This window comes from Drosophila hydei, unplaced genomic scaffold (assembly GCF_003285905.1).
Source record: "Drosophila hydei strain 15085-1641.00,03,60 unplaced genomic scaffold, DhydRS2 tig00000343-arrow-arrow-pilon, whole genome shotgun sequence".
NCBI classification, from domain to species: domain Eukaryota; kingdom Metazoa; phylum Arthropoda; class Insecta; order Diptera; family Drosophilidae; genus Drosophila; species Drosophila hydei.
Genome location: NW_022045713.1, coordinates 698,140 through 713,512, shown reverse-complemented (window position 1 = coordinate 713,512; position 15,373 = coordinate 698,140). Strand labels below are relative to the sequence as shown.

Sequence of the window (15,373 nt, the reverse complement as noted above, 5' to 3'; positions counted from 1 at the left end):
ATCCACATTCAGCCATGTGTACATTATTCATAAAAAGCAGTTCCCTAAGTAGACAACACATATAAAATGTCTCCCAGTCCTGCGCCATATAGCCATAAATACTTACTAACCTACGTACATTTGTGTGATCATCAACACATAAAAAGATAGCCCCACACACACAAAGACAAATGTTTGTAAGTTAATTTGCTTCTTTTTTCATAAGTACAACAGACTGACTAGACTAGAACAAGATAGCAATAGCGATACGGTGGCCATCGAGACGCGCCGCTTAAAAACTATAAATAAACAATATTCGCATATACATATGTACATAGATATTTGTTTTTGTTTTGCTCCTTTTTGTTGTTACATTCGTTTGCAAGTGCCACTAGACTATCAAAAGAAATATGTTTATAACGCAACATATAATACGAGGCAAATACATACATACATATGTATGGATTTATGTTTATAAATGTATGTAAGTAAATCCATTTCTGTATGTAATGGTTGTATTTGTAATTATAAGTTCATGTGTAGGTGGGCATTGATATATTTTAATTCTTAAAAGCGCATCGTACAGACTGTTCATCATCTCGTACATACATATACATACATACAAGTATATGCATATGTAAATATATACATATGTACATGGATATCGATATGCGAGATACGCATATGAAACTCTCTCTAGCTGTCTGGACAATTTCAAGGTCACTAATACAGCATGCATGTCGCCGTTAACTTTGCAACCCTCACAATTGGCTAACATTATTGCCATCTCACTTGCTCTCTATTGGGTGAACTTTAAACGAAGTTGACATACACATTTATCGATATGCGCCGGTCTTGACTATGTACAGAGTATCGGATATGGGTACTAACACAGAAATGTAAATACATACATGTGTACATATACGAAGAGAACAGCACCGTTTCTTTTTATTGTGTTATTGCTTTTTGTAAGCTTGCAAATAGGCAGTATAAATATGTATATATATTAACATAAATGTTATATACATACATATATCTGTGTACATATGCATAAACACTCTGTTATTGCGTCGCATGTTCCTTCTCTTCCATTCGATGCTATATAACCACACACATACGCATGGCTTTGTATGCTGTAACCGGTTTTATGTTTGTTTTGCCCGGTTTAACCTTGAAAATTGTGCCCCTCTTACAAACTTTCTATGTTATTGCCGCATTGCGTTGTTGTTCTTGCTTCTGTTTCGCACTTGTTGTCCTCTCCACACCCAAAAATAAAGAACCACCACCATTGCAGTGCAGTAGGAATGCTCAATTCCAACTTTTGGCAATGTTTTTAAAATAAATAAATGCGTACATGTACATATACTTTTATATATAATATACATATTGTTGTTTTCGTGCGTGGTTGTAATTGTTTTCGAAATTCTCTGAGAGCATAAAACGACGCTTTGCCGAAATTGCGTCGCAAAAAATTGAAGACGACGGCTGCAGAAGCAAAACAGCAGCACAAGAGCACAGCATAAATAACGTATATATGCATGCATGCTGCGCGAACAGAGTAACGGCTATAAATATTAGTCTCACATTGATTGCATTTGTTTACCTTATGTTTTCTCATAATAATAATAGATATATATATATATTTATGTTTATTCATATTAATCTTAGGGTAAATAACAATTTTTATTTTAAAGAACTTATGTGGTGACCCCATAATATTACCCGTTTCGCATTATGTAACTTCTAGGTTTGTAGATGTATGTATTTATGATTTTACATTTGCATACAGTAACAGCATAAACAACTTACAAAAGGAAATTTGCAACAGTGGCAACGCCAACGAAACGCGCATGGAAATGGAATGAGCTGGAAGTTTGTCGAATACAAGCATAAGAAGAGGAAGACAAACAAGTTGGCGCGCATGTTTGTATTCTCGGGCCGCCCTCTCCACCCCATATGTGAAGCTGTTAAACTGTGTGTGTGAATGCCGGCCGAATTTATCACGTACGCCATATACAACATTCAAATCTCGAAACTCTTCAAATTCGAAATCTAAATTTAAATATATTGCATTGACTGGAAATTTAGTTACTATGTATACAGCACATTTACAGTTATATGTATACATATAACATGTATTTACTATATATATATATATATATATATATATATATATATATATATATATATATATATATATATATATATATATATATATATATATATATGTGTGTATAGCTAGAGAGTGCAAGTATTTGCTTTTATTATGAGTTCATTTTCGTTTTCGCTTTACGGTAATTGCCGGTAAAAGCCGGTTTTGGTTTATTTGTTTGCTTAAAATGATATAATAATAAATATATATATAATTATGTATAAAATCTTTATACATATAACTCCACATATCCACATAGGCCTTAATTCTTACTTACCTAAGCGTGTGTACTTTTTGATTGCCTTTTGTTCTCTCGTCCGTTTGCGGCCTCACAGTCGCGGCGACAACAACAATAACAACGTCGACGTTGGGCTTAATGCAGCGACGTCGACGGCGATGTTGGCGCGCTGCAATTGCTGGAGCCTGTTTTGTTTTTGTTTGTTTGGCAACTTGCTTTTGGCGTTGGAAATCGTCTGTATGTCGGTGACTTTTAATGTGTGAGTGCTTGTGTCTGTGCGTATATGTAGTTCTGTGTTTTCTCTGCGACGCGTGGGTTTGCTCGCAATAGAATGCACACAAAATGCAATTGGAAAATACTTTTTATGTTTATATTTGTTTATTTCTTTCAACCATTCACTTTTAATGTTAGTAACTTGCAAAAAATATTGATCACCGAAGCGACGGCGTAAATAGCAGAATATAGCAAAATGCCTCCGACACCCTCACAGCTAAGAACTTAAAACGTGCAATGCACTTATACACACATACGTGAGTATGTATGGATGGGCTCGATTACTACGCAGCAGAACGGGTTCCAATTAGATTTTCCTTAGCAATTCAATTATTGTTCTTTATTATCGTATTAAAAAATTTGTATATCAACTTTACTGAAGTTATAGCAAAATTCAGTTTTTTAAGTTAGAAGGGTGCTTGGGGTATAAGACTTTAAATATCCGTAGCGAAGCGAACACGACAACAATTCCACTGAGAATAACATCTGTTATACAGTGTGACTGAATGTTGATATCGAAGGTAAACAGATTATTCTTGTCAGCTTCAACAAAAATACTAAAAAATTAGTTATATATGTACGCGAGGGCTGGTCACATTGTTTTTAGTGATACCGGACTCCAAGTAATAAGTGCTCGAAAGTACACTTTATAAGGACGAACATAACTTCCATAAAACTACGAATTTAAAAACATACTAAAAGTCATTTGGTCAAATGTGTATTATATAATAAATAAATTAATTAAATTCTTTGTCACGATACTGTCGACGCTTATTATTATTCACGAATTACTCTTTTGTCTCTCACAATAGGCTCGATGTCGTAGGTAGGAACATTTTTAGTTTTACAGGTGTCAGGACTCTGTTAGCGGTTGTTTATTTGCAGGTTTGAAGTGGTCGTTAGTTTTAGTGTGCACTTGTGCTATCGATAGTGATTATTATCGAGCCACTGCCAGCTCTATTGTTTACAATTTCGATGCACGTGCGAGCGCTGAAGTCAGATTCTGTTTGATTTTCTTTATTTTGTGTATATAAATATAATTTACAAACATGCCGCCTATATCACAAGAAGGCAATTGTCTAATATATCGCGGCAGCAATTTTCTAAAGCAGCGTCTTGTGTTGTCCTGTCTTAGCGGCAAGCCAGTAAAAATTACACAAATTCGCGTTGATGATGAGCAAGCACCCGGTTTACGTGAATACGAGATCAGTTTGATACGCTTGCTAGACAAGCTGACGAATGGCACCAAAATTGAATTGAATCCAGCTGGCACCAGTGTCATGTTCAGTCCCGGTCTTCTGCATGGCGGTCCCCTGCAGCACGATTGCTGCGTGCAGCGTGGCATCGGCTACTTTTTGGATGCACTGATTGCACTAGGTCCATTCTGCAAGTTCCCGCTGCAGTGCACACTACGTGGCGTGACAAACAGCAAAGATTCACCGTCGGTAGATCATATCAAAGGGGCTGCCCTGTCATTGTTGAAGCGTTTCCTACTGGTTGATGAGGGTCTGGAGCTGCGCGTTGTGCGCCGTGGTGTTGCCCCACTTGGTGGCGGCGAGGTATACTTCAGCTGTCCCGTGCGCAAGAGTCTTCGCGCCATACAATTCCAGGAGCAGGGCATGGTCAAGCGTGTTCGTGGCACTGTCTACGCCTGTAAGGTGTCACCGGCGATGGCCAATCGTACCGTGGAGTCGGCCAAGGGATGCATGCTCAAGTTTCTACCCGATGTTTATATCTATACAGATCAAAATCGTGGAAAAATATCAGGCAACTCACCCGGCTTTGGCATCTGCTTGCTGGCCGAGACAACAGACGGTGTTTGCTTCGCTGCCGATTGCATCTCCAACACCAGGGAAGAGTCAGTAAGTACCTACAGTTTGCATTTCCACGTTCAATTTAATGCCATTTGATTTGATCTGCAGGATACGCCATCTATACCAGAAGACTTAGGACGAGATGTGGCCATGCGTCTGCTAGATGAAATCTATCGCGGTGGCTGCTGTGATGCTGCCTACCAATGGCTGGCTGCTCTCTACATGGCTCTCGGACAGAAGCACGTTTCCAAATTCTTAACAGGTAAATCAATCACAGTAACTTTAATACCTTGTACTCAATAACCAGTGTCCGCTCGTATTTCAGGCCCACTCTCTACATATACGGTGCACTTTTTACAGCATCTGCGTGACTTCTTCTCAGTTACATTTAAGCTGGAGAATCCCGATGCGGACGACGACGATGAGGATGATGTACGTGGTGCGCAAAAGGTGCTCCTGACCTGCGTGGGTATTGGCTACACAAACATAAGCAAACGCGTTCTGTAAATTGCTATTACAAATAATTTAGATACAAATAATAAATCAATACATTTATATAATATACAACTTGAAATGGTTCACAATTCCCAACCGCTATGTAGAGAAATTATTATTGTGCATGAACTAGCAATATTTCATCAATATTTGCATTTCCTGTTACTATATGCATATATGCTTAAATTGCTTATACTTTATTTTCATAAGTTACACAATTTAAGCTATATATATATAAATATGCAACAAAAAGTTGAAACATGATAAGTTTTTTGCTTAGCTCTGCGAAGCAGCCGAAGTTTGTCGAGCAGTCGAATACTTATATTATTATATTTATGTATACATATATAAACGCTAGCGCTTTTTATGAATAAAATATACTATATTGTGTAAGACAAGGGTGTATAATATTAATTTACAACATTTCAGCCAAATGTTAAAATTCAAGCGATTTCTTTTATCGGCAATTTCGACATTGGCAACGATAACAAGCCCGTTAGATATCGATTGACTAGTCAACCGATATATGGTCACCTCTTTTTCATTTGAATGAATGTCAAACGGCGCAACTATGTTGCAGGATGCGGCGCTGTAATTTGTAATCAGTGGCAGATCGTAATCAGTCGGGTTCAAAAACCTAAATATGGGTTTCCAAGGGAACTGCGATAAGAAATCGCTTCTTGATGTTGTTGTATGCTTGCACACTTAAACAGTTTTTCTAGTCTAGGTGAGAGGTTTGCGGCACACACGCTTGCCAAGATCAGCAAAAATGGAAAATCACAACGAAAAATGACAACGGTGGCAACTTCCTGCGTCGTAAGCGCTGTATAAGCGTCTACAGCTATAAAAAGCAAACGTTGATGGACAGCAATTATCAAACGCCGATCAACGTTTGGACACCTTTCATCTCTGTGTTAGCCCGAATCGCCGTACATTATGAGCCTGAGACTGTGCCTGCTGGCATGCCTGGTTGTGGTTGCTTGTGCCTCCAAGGACGAGCTGAAGCCCACCAAATGGCTGAGCGCCAATGAGCTGGAAAACTTGCCATCCTTGAACGATATATCCTTTGAGCGCTTGGAGAACATGCCACTGCAAAAGGGCGCCCAACTGCTGGAGAAGATCTGTAAGTGTAGATGAAGTGTACATGTTGTAAAACAGAGCTAATGCGTTGCTGACAACCATCTAGATCATATTGGCCAAATCGAAAACGAACTGACGCCCAACTTTGTGCCCAGCGCCAGCAACATTCCAGTGAGGATCATCAAGTCCAATGGCGATCGTTTGGATGCTAAACTGAACAACTATGTTGAGAAGGCCTTTGCTCAGCCCGGCTTCGGCGAGGATGAGGTCACCATTGTGTTGACCGGCCTGCCCCAGACCACGCCCACCATTAAGAAAAGCATGCGCAAGCTGGAACAGGCTTATCTGCAGCGCTACAATCTGCAGGAGCAGCAGAAAATCGCCCAAAATGGTCAGCATCAGAAGAACAACGAATATGAATCCACCTCCAGCGAAGAAACATCCGATGAGTGGAAGAATGCCAAAACCACAAGCGGCAATTTGATCGTAAGTCGATCAACAATATAATATAATTTAATAAATTCTTGTTCATAATCACATTCCATTCTATTTGCCAGATCATCGACGTGGGATCCACTTTGACCAACTTCAAGCGCTACGCCATGCTCGATGTGACCGCCACCGGTGCTATGGTTGCCCACACACTGATCGAACTGACCAACAAGGGTGTGCCACAGGAGATAATTCATTTGATCGGACAGGGTATTAGCGCTCATGTTGCTGGAGCTGCTGGTCAGGAGTTCACTGGCCATACTGGCCACAAGCTGCGTCGCATCACTGGTCTGGACCCCGCCAAGCTTCTGTCCAAGCGTCGCGAATACCTTGTTGGCTTGTCCCGTGGCGATGCCGATTTCATTGATGTCATCCACACCTCCAGCCTGGCCATGGGCACGCCCATGCGTTGCGGCGATGTTGACTTCTATCCCAATGGACCCAACCAGGGTGCACCCGGCTCAGAGAATGTCATCGAAGCTGTTATGCGCGCTACCCGCTACTTTGCCGAATCCGTTTGTCCCGGCAAGGAGCACAACTTCCCAGCTGTCGCAGCCAACTCGCTGAAGCAGTACAAGCAGAACGATGGCTTCGGCAAGCGCGCATACATGGGCATTGAAGTTGATTACGATCTGAAGGGCGATTACATTTTGGAGGTTAACGAGAAGAGCCCCTTCGGCAAGCATGCCCCCGCCCAGAAACAGATCTCATACCACGGCCAGCGCCACGAGATCTAAACCATCAGACAACAACAACAACAACAACATGCAACATGGAATACAAAAACAAAACAAATTTTAACCTATAAGAGTTCATAAATAAACGAGCATATTTTCTAAACTAGAATGAATGGGCATTTCATAGTTTACGCAATGAAAATCGCAGAGAAAGGCGTCCACTGTAAAAACCTCTCGATCTTTCTGCAGCTTTAGTGGAAGAACTAGACTTATTGAAGTGTACAGTAAATTATAAAAATACATGGAATCTTTAAACAGACCGAAGATTTCTGAATGGCTCTGACGTGCTCTCCGTTTTCTTTAAAGATATCAACAAACCGGATTTTATAGTTTCAGATTCAGATTCGGACACAACACATCAAATCTCTTTCGTCTCTCACAATTCTCTTTAATTTTAGGTTATTTGAAAATCGCATAGAAAGGCGCTGCCTGAGCGTAAGTTAAACATTTTATCTAAAATAGGAATTATACTTTTTATTTGTATCAGATTTAATATTAGTTAATTTAAAACTACTTATTTGAAGTGCAAAGAGCATTACATTATTTTCCGTAACTCTCAGATAATGAAGGCTCAGATCAAATGAAGTAATTATCATTTGATTGTTTTGTAAATAAGTTACGTTTAGTTTGGGTTTTGCTGTTGTTGTTGCCGCTCGACTTGTTGCCATCCATCAGCAAAGGCCAATCGAGATTGCCGTTGAGTTTGGTTGGATCAAAGTTGTCCCACTGTTTAATTGGTGACTTTTTGTCGAGCATGGAGAAGTCATTTTTGGCAGCGACTACATTGCTCTTGTCCATGTTATTGTTGTGCTTGATGGGCGCAACTATGCCGAACGATTGGATGTAGCCGCGTGGACGATTGCGTCCTTGTCGACGTTTTGCCTTCGAGTTCGGCGACATGGAGCCCATAAAGTTTTGAGCAGCTGCGCTAGCGGCATCTGCCAGCTGCTGCTCCGGCTCCGGTTGGTTTCGATTGTTGTGGGCAGCAGCGATGGCATTTTCGTTGTGGCCATAGCTAGCGGCAGCTGCCAAGTGGTGCAGTGGGTACAGTGGGCACGAGTCCTGATAGCGCGACATGCCCTGACCGAATACGTCGGATGACTTCGATGGCTGCCAAGTGTTCACATTGGCATTTCGATTGTATTTCTTCTTCTTAGAGAAACGTGGCGGAATGGCACCCTCTGGCCCATAGTTTGGATTATAGAAGCGTATGCCATAGATCGATGGCAAGATCTGAGGAATATGGATGTGCGAAATAATCAAGTCAATTATTAATTAAACACTTACACCAGCCATCGGATTGTAGGTATCTTCTTCGGGGTCCTCCTCCTCAGACGGATTATTGGGCATGAAAGAGGCTTCAGATTCTCCGGCAGCACGAAATTTATCCATTGGAGGATCGACCAATTCGGCATTATAAAGTGCCCCGTTCACAAAGATATGCTTTCTATTGGCTTGCTTTGAGGGCATCGAGCAACTGCCCGAGGGTATCGAATTCAAATTCGAATTTAAATTCGCCTGCTGATCCGATTGATTTACTTGCCCACAGGCCGGAGGCATAAAGTTAAGTCCCGACGACCCAGAACAAAACGGTTGCTGCTGCACCGACGGCATATAAGCCATGTTTGGCGCATTGGCCAAATAGCCATAATATGGTCCCTGACCGTACGGGTAAAATGGATGTTGACCCTGGTTAACGCCAAACGGCTGCTGCGAAGGCACAAACCCCATGCAATGTTGCGGCGGATGCTGCTGTTGTTGCTGCTGCTGCGGCTGTGGCTGGGACTGCGGCTGCGATTGCCCAAAGTTATACGGGACATTATTTTGACTGGCGCTCTGCGCATGATTGTAAAGCTGTTTGATGCCGTCGCCCCCCTGCTGACTAAAATGGTTATAATATGGCTGTTGCTGGCCACCGCCGCCATTCTGCTGCTGCAAATAGCTCAGATTTGGCTGAACATAATTAATAGGCGGTGGCTGCTGACAGCAATGGGCCGCTGGCATATTTTGCATATTCGCCATGTTTTTCTGGGCATGCGCATATAGCCATTGGAGGGCATGCAATTGCAAGAGATTGACTCCTTTTGCTTGTTGTGGAGTGGAAGATAATGGGATTTGGTACTGTGCATGCATGACAATCAATAAATTTGACTTGAATCTTCTTGAAATTTCAGCTACATATTTGAGGTTAAGTTTTAGAGGTTCGTTTCAAGATATTTATTTGCTAATTAAAAGGAAATGCAATAATTGGTGTACATACTTGTCTTTATAGTGTGCTGCACAAATATATTGACAAGTTTTTTAGAGGAATATCTTAACTTGAAAACTTCAAACACAAATTGCAAACTTTTTCTCTCTTGACTTCTCGTACTTACTCGGTCTGCAGTTGCTTTCAAACAGAAGGATTTTTCCTCGCGGGACTATTCTCATCACTATATTTATCGATTTCAACGAATCGTTACTCAACAACAATAAATATGTAGCATTCCCATCACCAAATTATTAAGCGCGCTGAGCTGGAATGCTGAATTAAATCGGCAAGATTTTCACTGTAAGCTGATTTTTAAAAATTTATTTGTATTATTATTCTATTAATTATTTGACCTTTATGACACATGAACATTATAAATATGTATTCCTAGCAAGAATCATATATGGTTTGAAACAGTTTTTTTTTTGTTCATGGCATCAGCTATTGTATTTATATTTATATTTATTTATTTTATAGTGCATTTGCTTGTTTGTAGCTATGTTTATTTGCCTGCACTGAGTTTGGTGGAAGTCAATGATTTTTTATATGAACCAGTTTAATGCAATAATATGTATATCAAAACTAAAAAACTAACTTTGCCAATAAATGCATCATTTATTATTTACAAAATCGTACACACTTTTCGGCGCTTACAAAATGTAAAGGCCGCCATGAAAGCGAAAAAAGTTTAGCAAATTCAAACGGCAATTCAAAGCAAATCTATTGAAACTGAAATTTCTCGATATATCGAAATAATCATCGAGTTTGGAATATCGATATTTTCTATATGAATAACTTAAACGAAAAAAGAAAGACAAAAAAAAAAACAAAAAGAAAAACAAATTGCTGCACAAGAGAGCTGTTTTTAAATTTGCAAACGAGAGCGAAAGGGTTTTATAAAATTGCATAGACGCAATTGAGGAAACACAGATTACGCTGTGCCTGCATCACGGATAGCAATATCGCTTCGGAAATAAAATCAATATATAGAACATACAGCTGAAGCGCAATGGGTGCGGAGCACTCGCAACAGCGCGCCGAGGCTGATGGCCATGAGATCTTCGAGAGACGTGATGCAGCTACGGTCAGTAGCATGGGTCAATCGTCTAACAGTGGCTCCGCAGTTCGAATGAGTGATGGCAGCGCCATGGCACTGACAGCGGCTGCAGCGGCAGCAGCAAACAAACGTAGAGGTGCTGCCGGACATCAGAGGCAGCAGCAACAGCAGCAGCAACAGCAAGCGTTACCGCATGGAGCTAGCAATGGACCAGCTAGCATTGTGATTGCCAGCAAGCAAATCATTTCGGACACTGCCTCGCCTACAAGTTCCGAGCTGAGTCGACCGCCTTCGCCGCCGTTGAGCGTGTGCTCGGATCTGCCGTATGTTTCTTATACAGATAGGCCCATCGGGGACTCACCCAAAATACGCAACAGGCCTGCCCACATGCTGCAACAGAGCAGCGCCAGTCGGGCCGCTGCACGCAAATCACATCCTGGTAGCATTACCACAACCATTAAGCCAAAGCGACCGCAGTCGACGGCTTCCAGTCACAACATCGTGATTGTGAAGCCGGGCACACGGGACATTAATGACGATATTGATCCAGATTTGCTGCGTCTGCGTAACATACCTCAGTTCTTACCCGTGCTGCGAGAGTCGATCAGCTCGGCGACATATACGCGAGATACAGAAATTCTGGAGCGTTTGAATTCGCAGCATCTGCTTAATATATGCAGTCGAATGCAAACGCACTTGAATTTGTGCGCCAGCCATGTGGCCAACGAACAGAATCATCTTGTGGAGCGCACAAAGGTGGTTAGCAATTCAATAACAACGCTCTTCGCTAGCTTCGTCGACATGCAGAAGACGTACGCCTCGTATGCGGAACATTTTGCCAAAATACGCAGCGTCTCGCAGCAGTTGAGCCGCTGCAATTCGCTGTTGCATGAGAATATTGCCAGCCTGGAAGCAATTAATAATTTCCTGGACGACGATGATCGCCTGGAGCCGTTCGTCTGGCGTACAGACGACAACAAGCTGCGCGGCGAGGCCGAAGGCGCTGCCGGTGGCAACAGCAGTCGCTTGTGGCGTCTCTAAATGCTTCAACTGCAACTGCCCCCATTCCAGTTTCGCTTCCAAAGATACTTCGTTATTTGTTATTAGTCTAACTCGTAACTCTATTCTATGTATTTATTGTGTATATTAACTTTAAAGTTTAAACATTTACGGTATAAATAATTGTGCATGTTAAATTTGTTTATAAGGGTTATTCAGATTTGTTGTTGTTTAACACTCAGCGCGATCTCGTACGTTAGCTGGAGACATAGTCTGTTCCATTTCGAACTGAAATCAAACTGTGTAAATAATAAACAAAAGATATAACAATGTCTTACATATGTAATCAAGGAAAAGCAATTGATGTGTTTTATCCACATATCCTTTAGAAATGTATTATGAACAAATTCAATTAATCAATTGCCAGACGATCTCAGAAATTAAATACAATTTTCCTTACTAAATGCTAAATAACAGTGAATAAATGATTTTCATTTATTCATTTAATAGAATCTAAATTTAACAATATTCAATTGAAATTGCTTCGTTTCTGAGAATATAAGCTCTTATAGTAACTGATAATCTAACAATTTCTCCTACAACAAACATTTCAGAAGACTTAAAAGTAACTTTGCTTAACTCTAGTAAGAACTCTGTAAAAGAAGGAAAATAAAACAAATTGCAATTAACACAACTGCCTTAAGAGTAATATTTGAACAACATCCGATTACAGTTACGCCCAAATAGCTAAGTAGTTCTAATTACTTAAGTAATTAAGCTAACGAAAACAGAGGCGTTGACAACAATTAGACATAAATTTATTGCACATGCAAACAATTAGCTAAAGATAATAAGCCTACATAGAACTAGATATAACACACATACATATAATACAGACGAGCATGTTTTGCTTTAACGCTACAGTTACAATTTTGTGGCTTTCGAGTTGAGGCCATACTTATAATATTCCTAAATACACATTTACATACAACATATACATTTCTTTCAATATTTGGTGATTAATGGCGTATTAATGGCTTTCCGGAAACCGTTTCACATGAAAGTTCGAAATGCTTAAGTCTAGTCTAAATGCCATTAATGGTTCAACACGGAAAGAGATAGAGACAGACAGAGACAGAGACAGAGGAGAAAGAGAGAGTGGATTTTGAATTTGACCTCATTATTGACGTCTCTTTCGTGCATTTGCCCGCAGTCGCGCTCGTCCATTTCGGCGATGCCGTCTCCATAGGGCCACGAACAGCGTCTTGTATATGATCCAGCAGCACAGGAGTTGATTGAAAAGAAGGCAGAGCAGTACAAAACCCTTGGAGCAGTACAAGGCCAATGTGTAGACATAGCTACTCTGCCAGAAGAGAAAAGCATTATTGGCTAACTGTTAACGCTGCGCATAGTTGCTCCAATAAACAAGGAGCATGAGCAGTACGTTAGCGCAACTTATATTCTAGAAGAGCTTTTGCATATGGATGCGATCCTGAACGTTGCGTTCATGCTGCTGCTCCTCAATCGCCTTCAGCTCGCGGGCGACCGTTGTCTTTAGTGTTGCATCCAGCCCCAAGGCATCAATGAAATCACGGCGAGCTTGCGCCGGATTCCAAGCGCCAGCATGGGCCTTGGCACGGCGGAATAGTGCCTTCACATTACGGGGATCAAGTGTGAGTACCTCGTTGCAGTGCTCAATCACCGCATAATAATCGCCTGCAATCAATCGACATTGGGCGTAGTTGAGCAGCAACGGAGTCTTGATGCTAGCTAACTGCTGCCATTCGGCATCGTGGGGCTTCTCCTTTAGCATCAGTTGCTCGATCATGCCGACGGCATCGCGATAGCAAATCTCCGCCTCGGCATAATTATGCGCCTTATAATGGCGATTACCGCGCTCCCGTAACGTGTGCGTAGCAAGCATTTTCTCGTCATCGGACATTTGCCAGCGCTCCTTCTCATATTGTTCAGGCAGCTCAATCGATATCAATTCGATGGTGAACTCCAAGTCGACGGGCTTCTGCAGCAGCTCATCCAAATCCTCATAGCCCATGCCCTCGTTCTGTAATGTCATGCCACAGCAATGTCGACGCTCGTCCGGTTTTTTGCCAATATCTCGAAGAGTTTTCGAAATGAACGGATATTGAGCACAGAGCTGTACGTGAAATTAGTATTAGTATTATAATAAATAAAATGTATAACATATATTTGCATGCTTACCGATTTGTGTACCGTAAATTTGGCCACCTCATTTAAGGACATTTTCTGCACAATCACCTCCCAAACTTCCAATTTGAATTTTTTGCCTAGAACTAATTCCATTGGCTTATTAATTTTCTTGCTATCGTCTATGATTCGTACATCGTTAGCCCGACGAGTTTGGAAGTGAAATTTAACCTGTAAGTGTACATTGTCAGTTATGGCCTTGGCCCAATTATGACCTGGATTTTGTTGGCCACACACAACTGTTGCCTCTTTTTCACTTTGCTTACCCTGGTGCCTGGCTTCAGTTCGATGTATTTGTTGCCCGGATTTAGAATTTCCTTGCGGATGGGCTTTGCAATACCATGTTCTTTTATTTCTGATTCCATTTTAAATTATATAGATATATATATTTGTAGCTTTTTAGGGCTGGCTAATTAATTTTGTTATTGGCTGCAGTTCTTATTCCTGTTCGACAAAGGACAACAAACTCCACTAAAATCGAAATGCAAATATTCTAGAACCCTCTAGGGATGAGCGGCAAGCCAACACTAGGGTTTCGTTATATATCGATTGTTTTTTACTATCGATAGGCGAATATTGTGATTCTTTTAAAATTGTAAATAACTAAATTGTTTTACAAATAACAAATAACTAAAACTTAACGATTGATTTTGATAGACCCTCAATCAGTTAAGGCAATTCTTAGAATCAGTAACATAGCTTTTAACTGCGTTCGGCTTATGCACTATTTCAAATAGTTTTGTTTGCTAGCACAAGTTCCATTTGTGACTGCGGACCGTAAAATAATAATAATGATAATAAGCATAAAAGTTATAATAAAAATAAAAATAAATAATAATTATAATAATAATAATTTATTAATTAAAACAGAATAAAAATTTTACATGCCATTGAAAATAAAAAAGAAATACGCGCCACAGGGTGAACAACAAAATTTGTTATCGAGTGCAGCAAACAGAGTTGCCGCCCTCCATCCGCATAGAGATGCCAATGTGCGGGCTAGCTCCTAGATGGCAATTCGGTCATCTGCCCGCTAACTTTAATTTTTATTCGGTCGCGTATTGCCTAACCTGACGGTTGTGTGCGCATGGTCGGCTCTAGTTGTGACGCCCGTTTGAGCAAAGCCTGAATATTGAATATTTGAATATTTGAAAAATTTAATATTGAATAAGTTGAAAGCAACTTAATTGTTAGTATATTGTTTTTATGTGTTTTAATTTTTGTTTGAGTTTGTGCTGGTGTATCTATGTGTGTGTTGGTGTTTTGTGTTTGTGCAAAATTGATAATGAAGAACAAACAACATTGCATCTTTATTACAATCTCAACGATCGCATCACAATCAATTACATTTGTTGCTGTAGCAGCTGTTCTCAAGTTTTTTATTGTTGTTGTTTTTTTTTTCAATTAAGACTGTTAAAGCTGTCCGCGACTTTTAGTTGAGGATCGCGACTCGTACGATTTGCACCCGCTACATATTAAATGCCTTTGCAAATATACAAATACTTGCACTCGTCTATGCAGAATGTATTGATATTCAAATAACGCTTATTGTCGTTGTTGTTGCAAATGTATTAATTGCT

General features: G+C 40.5%; 6 protein-coding genes across 8 annotated transcripts in view; 4 read left to right on the top strand and 2 right to left on the bottom strand.

Annotated features, from left to right (window-relative positions):
* The first annotated feature begins 3,544 nt into the window (after positions 1 to 3,544).
* LOC111602863 (probable RNA 3'-terminal phosphate cyclase-like protein) lies at positions 3,545 to 5,077 on the top strand. The gene is made up of 3 exons (XM_023320179.2): positions 3,545 to 4,504; positions 4,565 to 4,718; positions 4,782 to 5,077. Exons 1-3 carry the CDS (start codon positions 3,692 to 3,694, stop codon positions 4,961 to 4,963), a joined length of 1,149 nt encoding a protein of 382 aa, XP_023175947.2. The 5' UTR covers positions 3,545 to 3,691; the 3' UTR covers positions 4,964 to 5,077.
* Positions 5,078 to 5,818: 741 nt separating this feature from the next.
* LOC111602874 (vitellogenin-3) lies at positions 5,819 to 7,369 on the top strand. The gene is made up of 3 exons (XM_023320201.1): positions 5,819 to 6,074; positions 6,138 to 6,517; positions 6,589 to 7,369. The coding sequence occupies exons 1-3, from the start codon at positions 5,888 to 5,890 to the stop codon at positions 7,258 to 7,260; spliced, it is 1,239 nt and encodes a 412-aa protein (XP_023175969.1). The 5' UTR covers positions 5,819 to 5,887; the 3' UTR covers positions 7,261 to 7,369.
* Positions 7,370 to 7,819: 450 nt separating this feature from the next.
* LOC111602873 (intrastrand cross-link recognition protein-like) lies at positions 7,820 to 9,864 on the bottom strand. 2 transcript variants are annotated; one of them, XM_023320199.2, is made up of 3 exons: positions 9,636 to 9,864; positions 8,548 to 9,434; positions 7,820 to 8,493 (listed from the first exon to the last, which is right to left on the bottom strand). In XM_023320199.2, exons 1-3 carry the CDS (start codon positions 9,688 to 9,690, stop codon positions 7,837 to 7,839), a joined length of 1,599 nt encoding a protein of 532 aa, XP_023175967.2. In that variant the 5' UTR covers positions 9,691 to 9,864; the 3' UTR covers positions 7,820 to 7,836. The 2 variants fall into 2 exon arrangements, with proteins under 2 accessions (XP_023175967.2, XP_023175968.2); XM_023320200.2 differs by having other exon boundaries at positions 7,822 to 8,493; positions 9,521 to 9,864.
* A 454-nt stretch (positions 9,865 to 10,318) lies between these two features.
* LOC111602862 (BLOC-1-related complex subunit 5) lies at positions 10,319 to 11,999 on the top strand. The gene has a single exon (XM_023320178.2). The coding sequence runs from the start codon at positions 10,521 to 10,523 to the stop codon at positions 11,607 to 11,609; it is 1,089 nt and encodes a 362-aa protein (XP_023175946.2). The 5' UTR covers positions 10,319 to 10,520; the 3' UTR covers positions 11,610 to 11,999.
* Positions 12,000 to 12,103: 104 nt separating this feature from the next.
* On the bottom strand, positions 12,104 to 14,303 carry LOC111602859 (AH receptor-interacting protein). The gene is made up of 3 exons (XM_023320174.2): positions 14,060 to 14,303; positions 13,788 to 13,964; positions 12,104 to 13,722 (listed from the first exon to the last, which is right to left on the bottom strand). Exons 1-3 carry the CDS (start codon positions 14,156 to 14,158, stop codon positions 13,030 to 13,032), a joined length of 969 nt encoding a protein of 322 aa, XP_023175942.1. The 5' UTR covers positions 14,159 to 14,303; the 3' UTR covers positions 12,104 to 13,029.
* Positions 14,304 to 14,856: 553 nt separating this feature from the next.
* The window catches only part of LOC111596559 (integrin alpha-PS2), a 38,320-nt gene continuing 37,803 nt past the window's right edge, over positions 14,857 to 15,373 (top strand). For both annotated transcript variants that reach the window (XM_030224055.1, XM_030224053.1), the window contains exon 1: positions 14,857 to 14,982. The gene's annotated coding sequence lies outside the window, so the exon portion shown is untranslated. The remainder of the gene's footprint in view (positions 14,983 to 15,373) is intronic.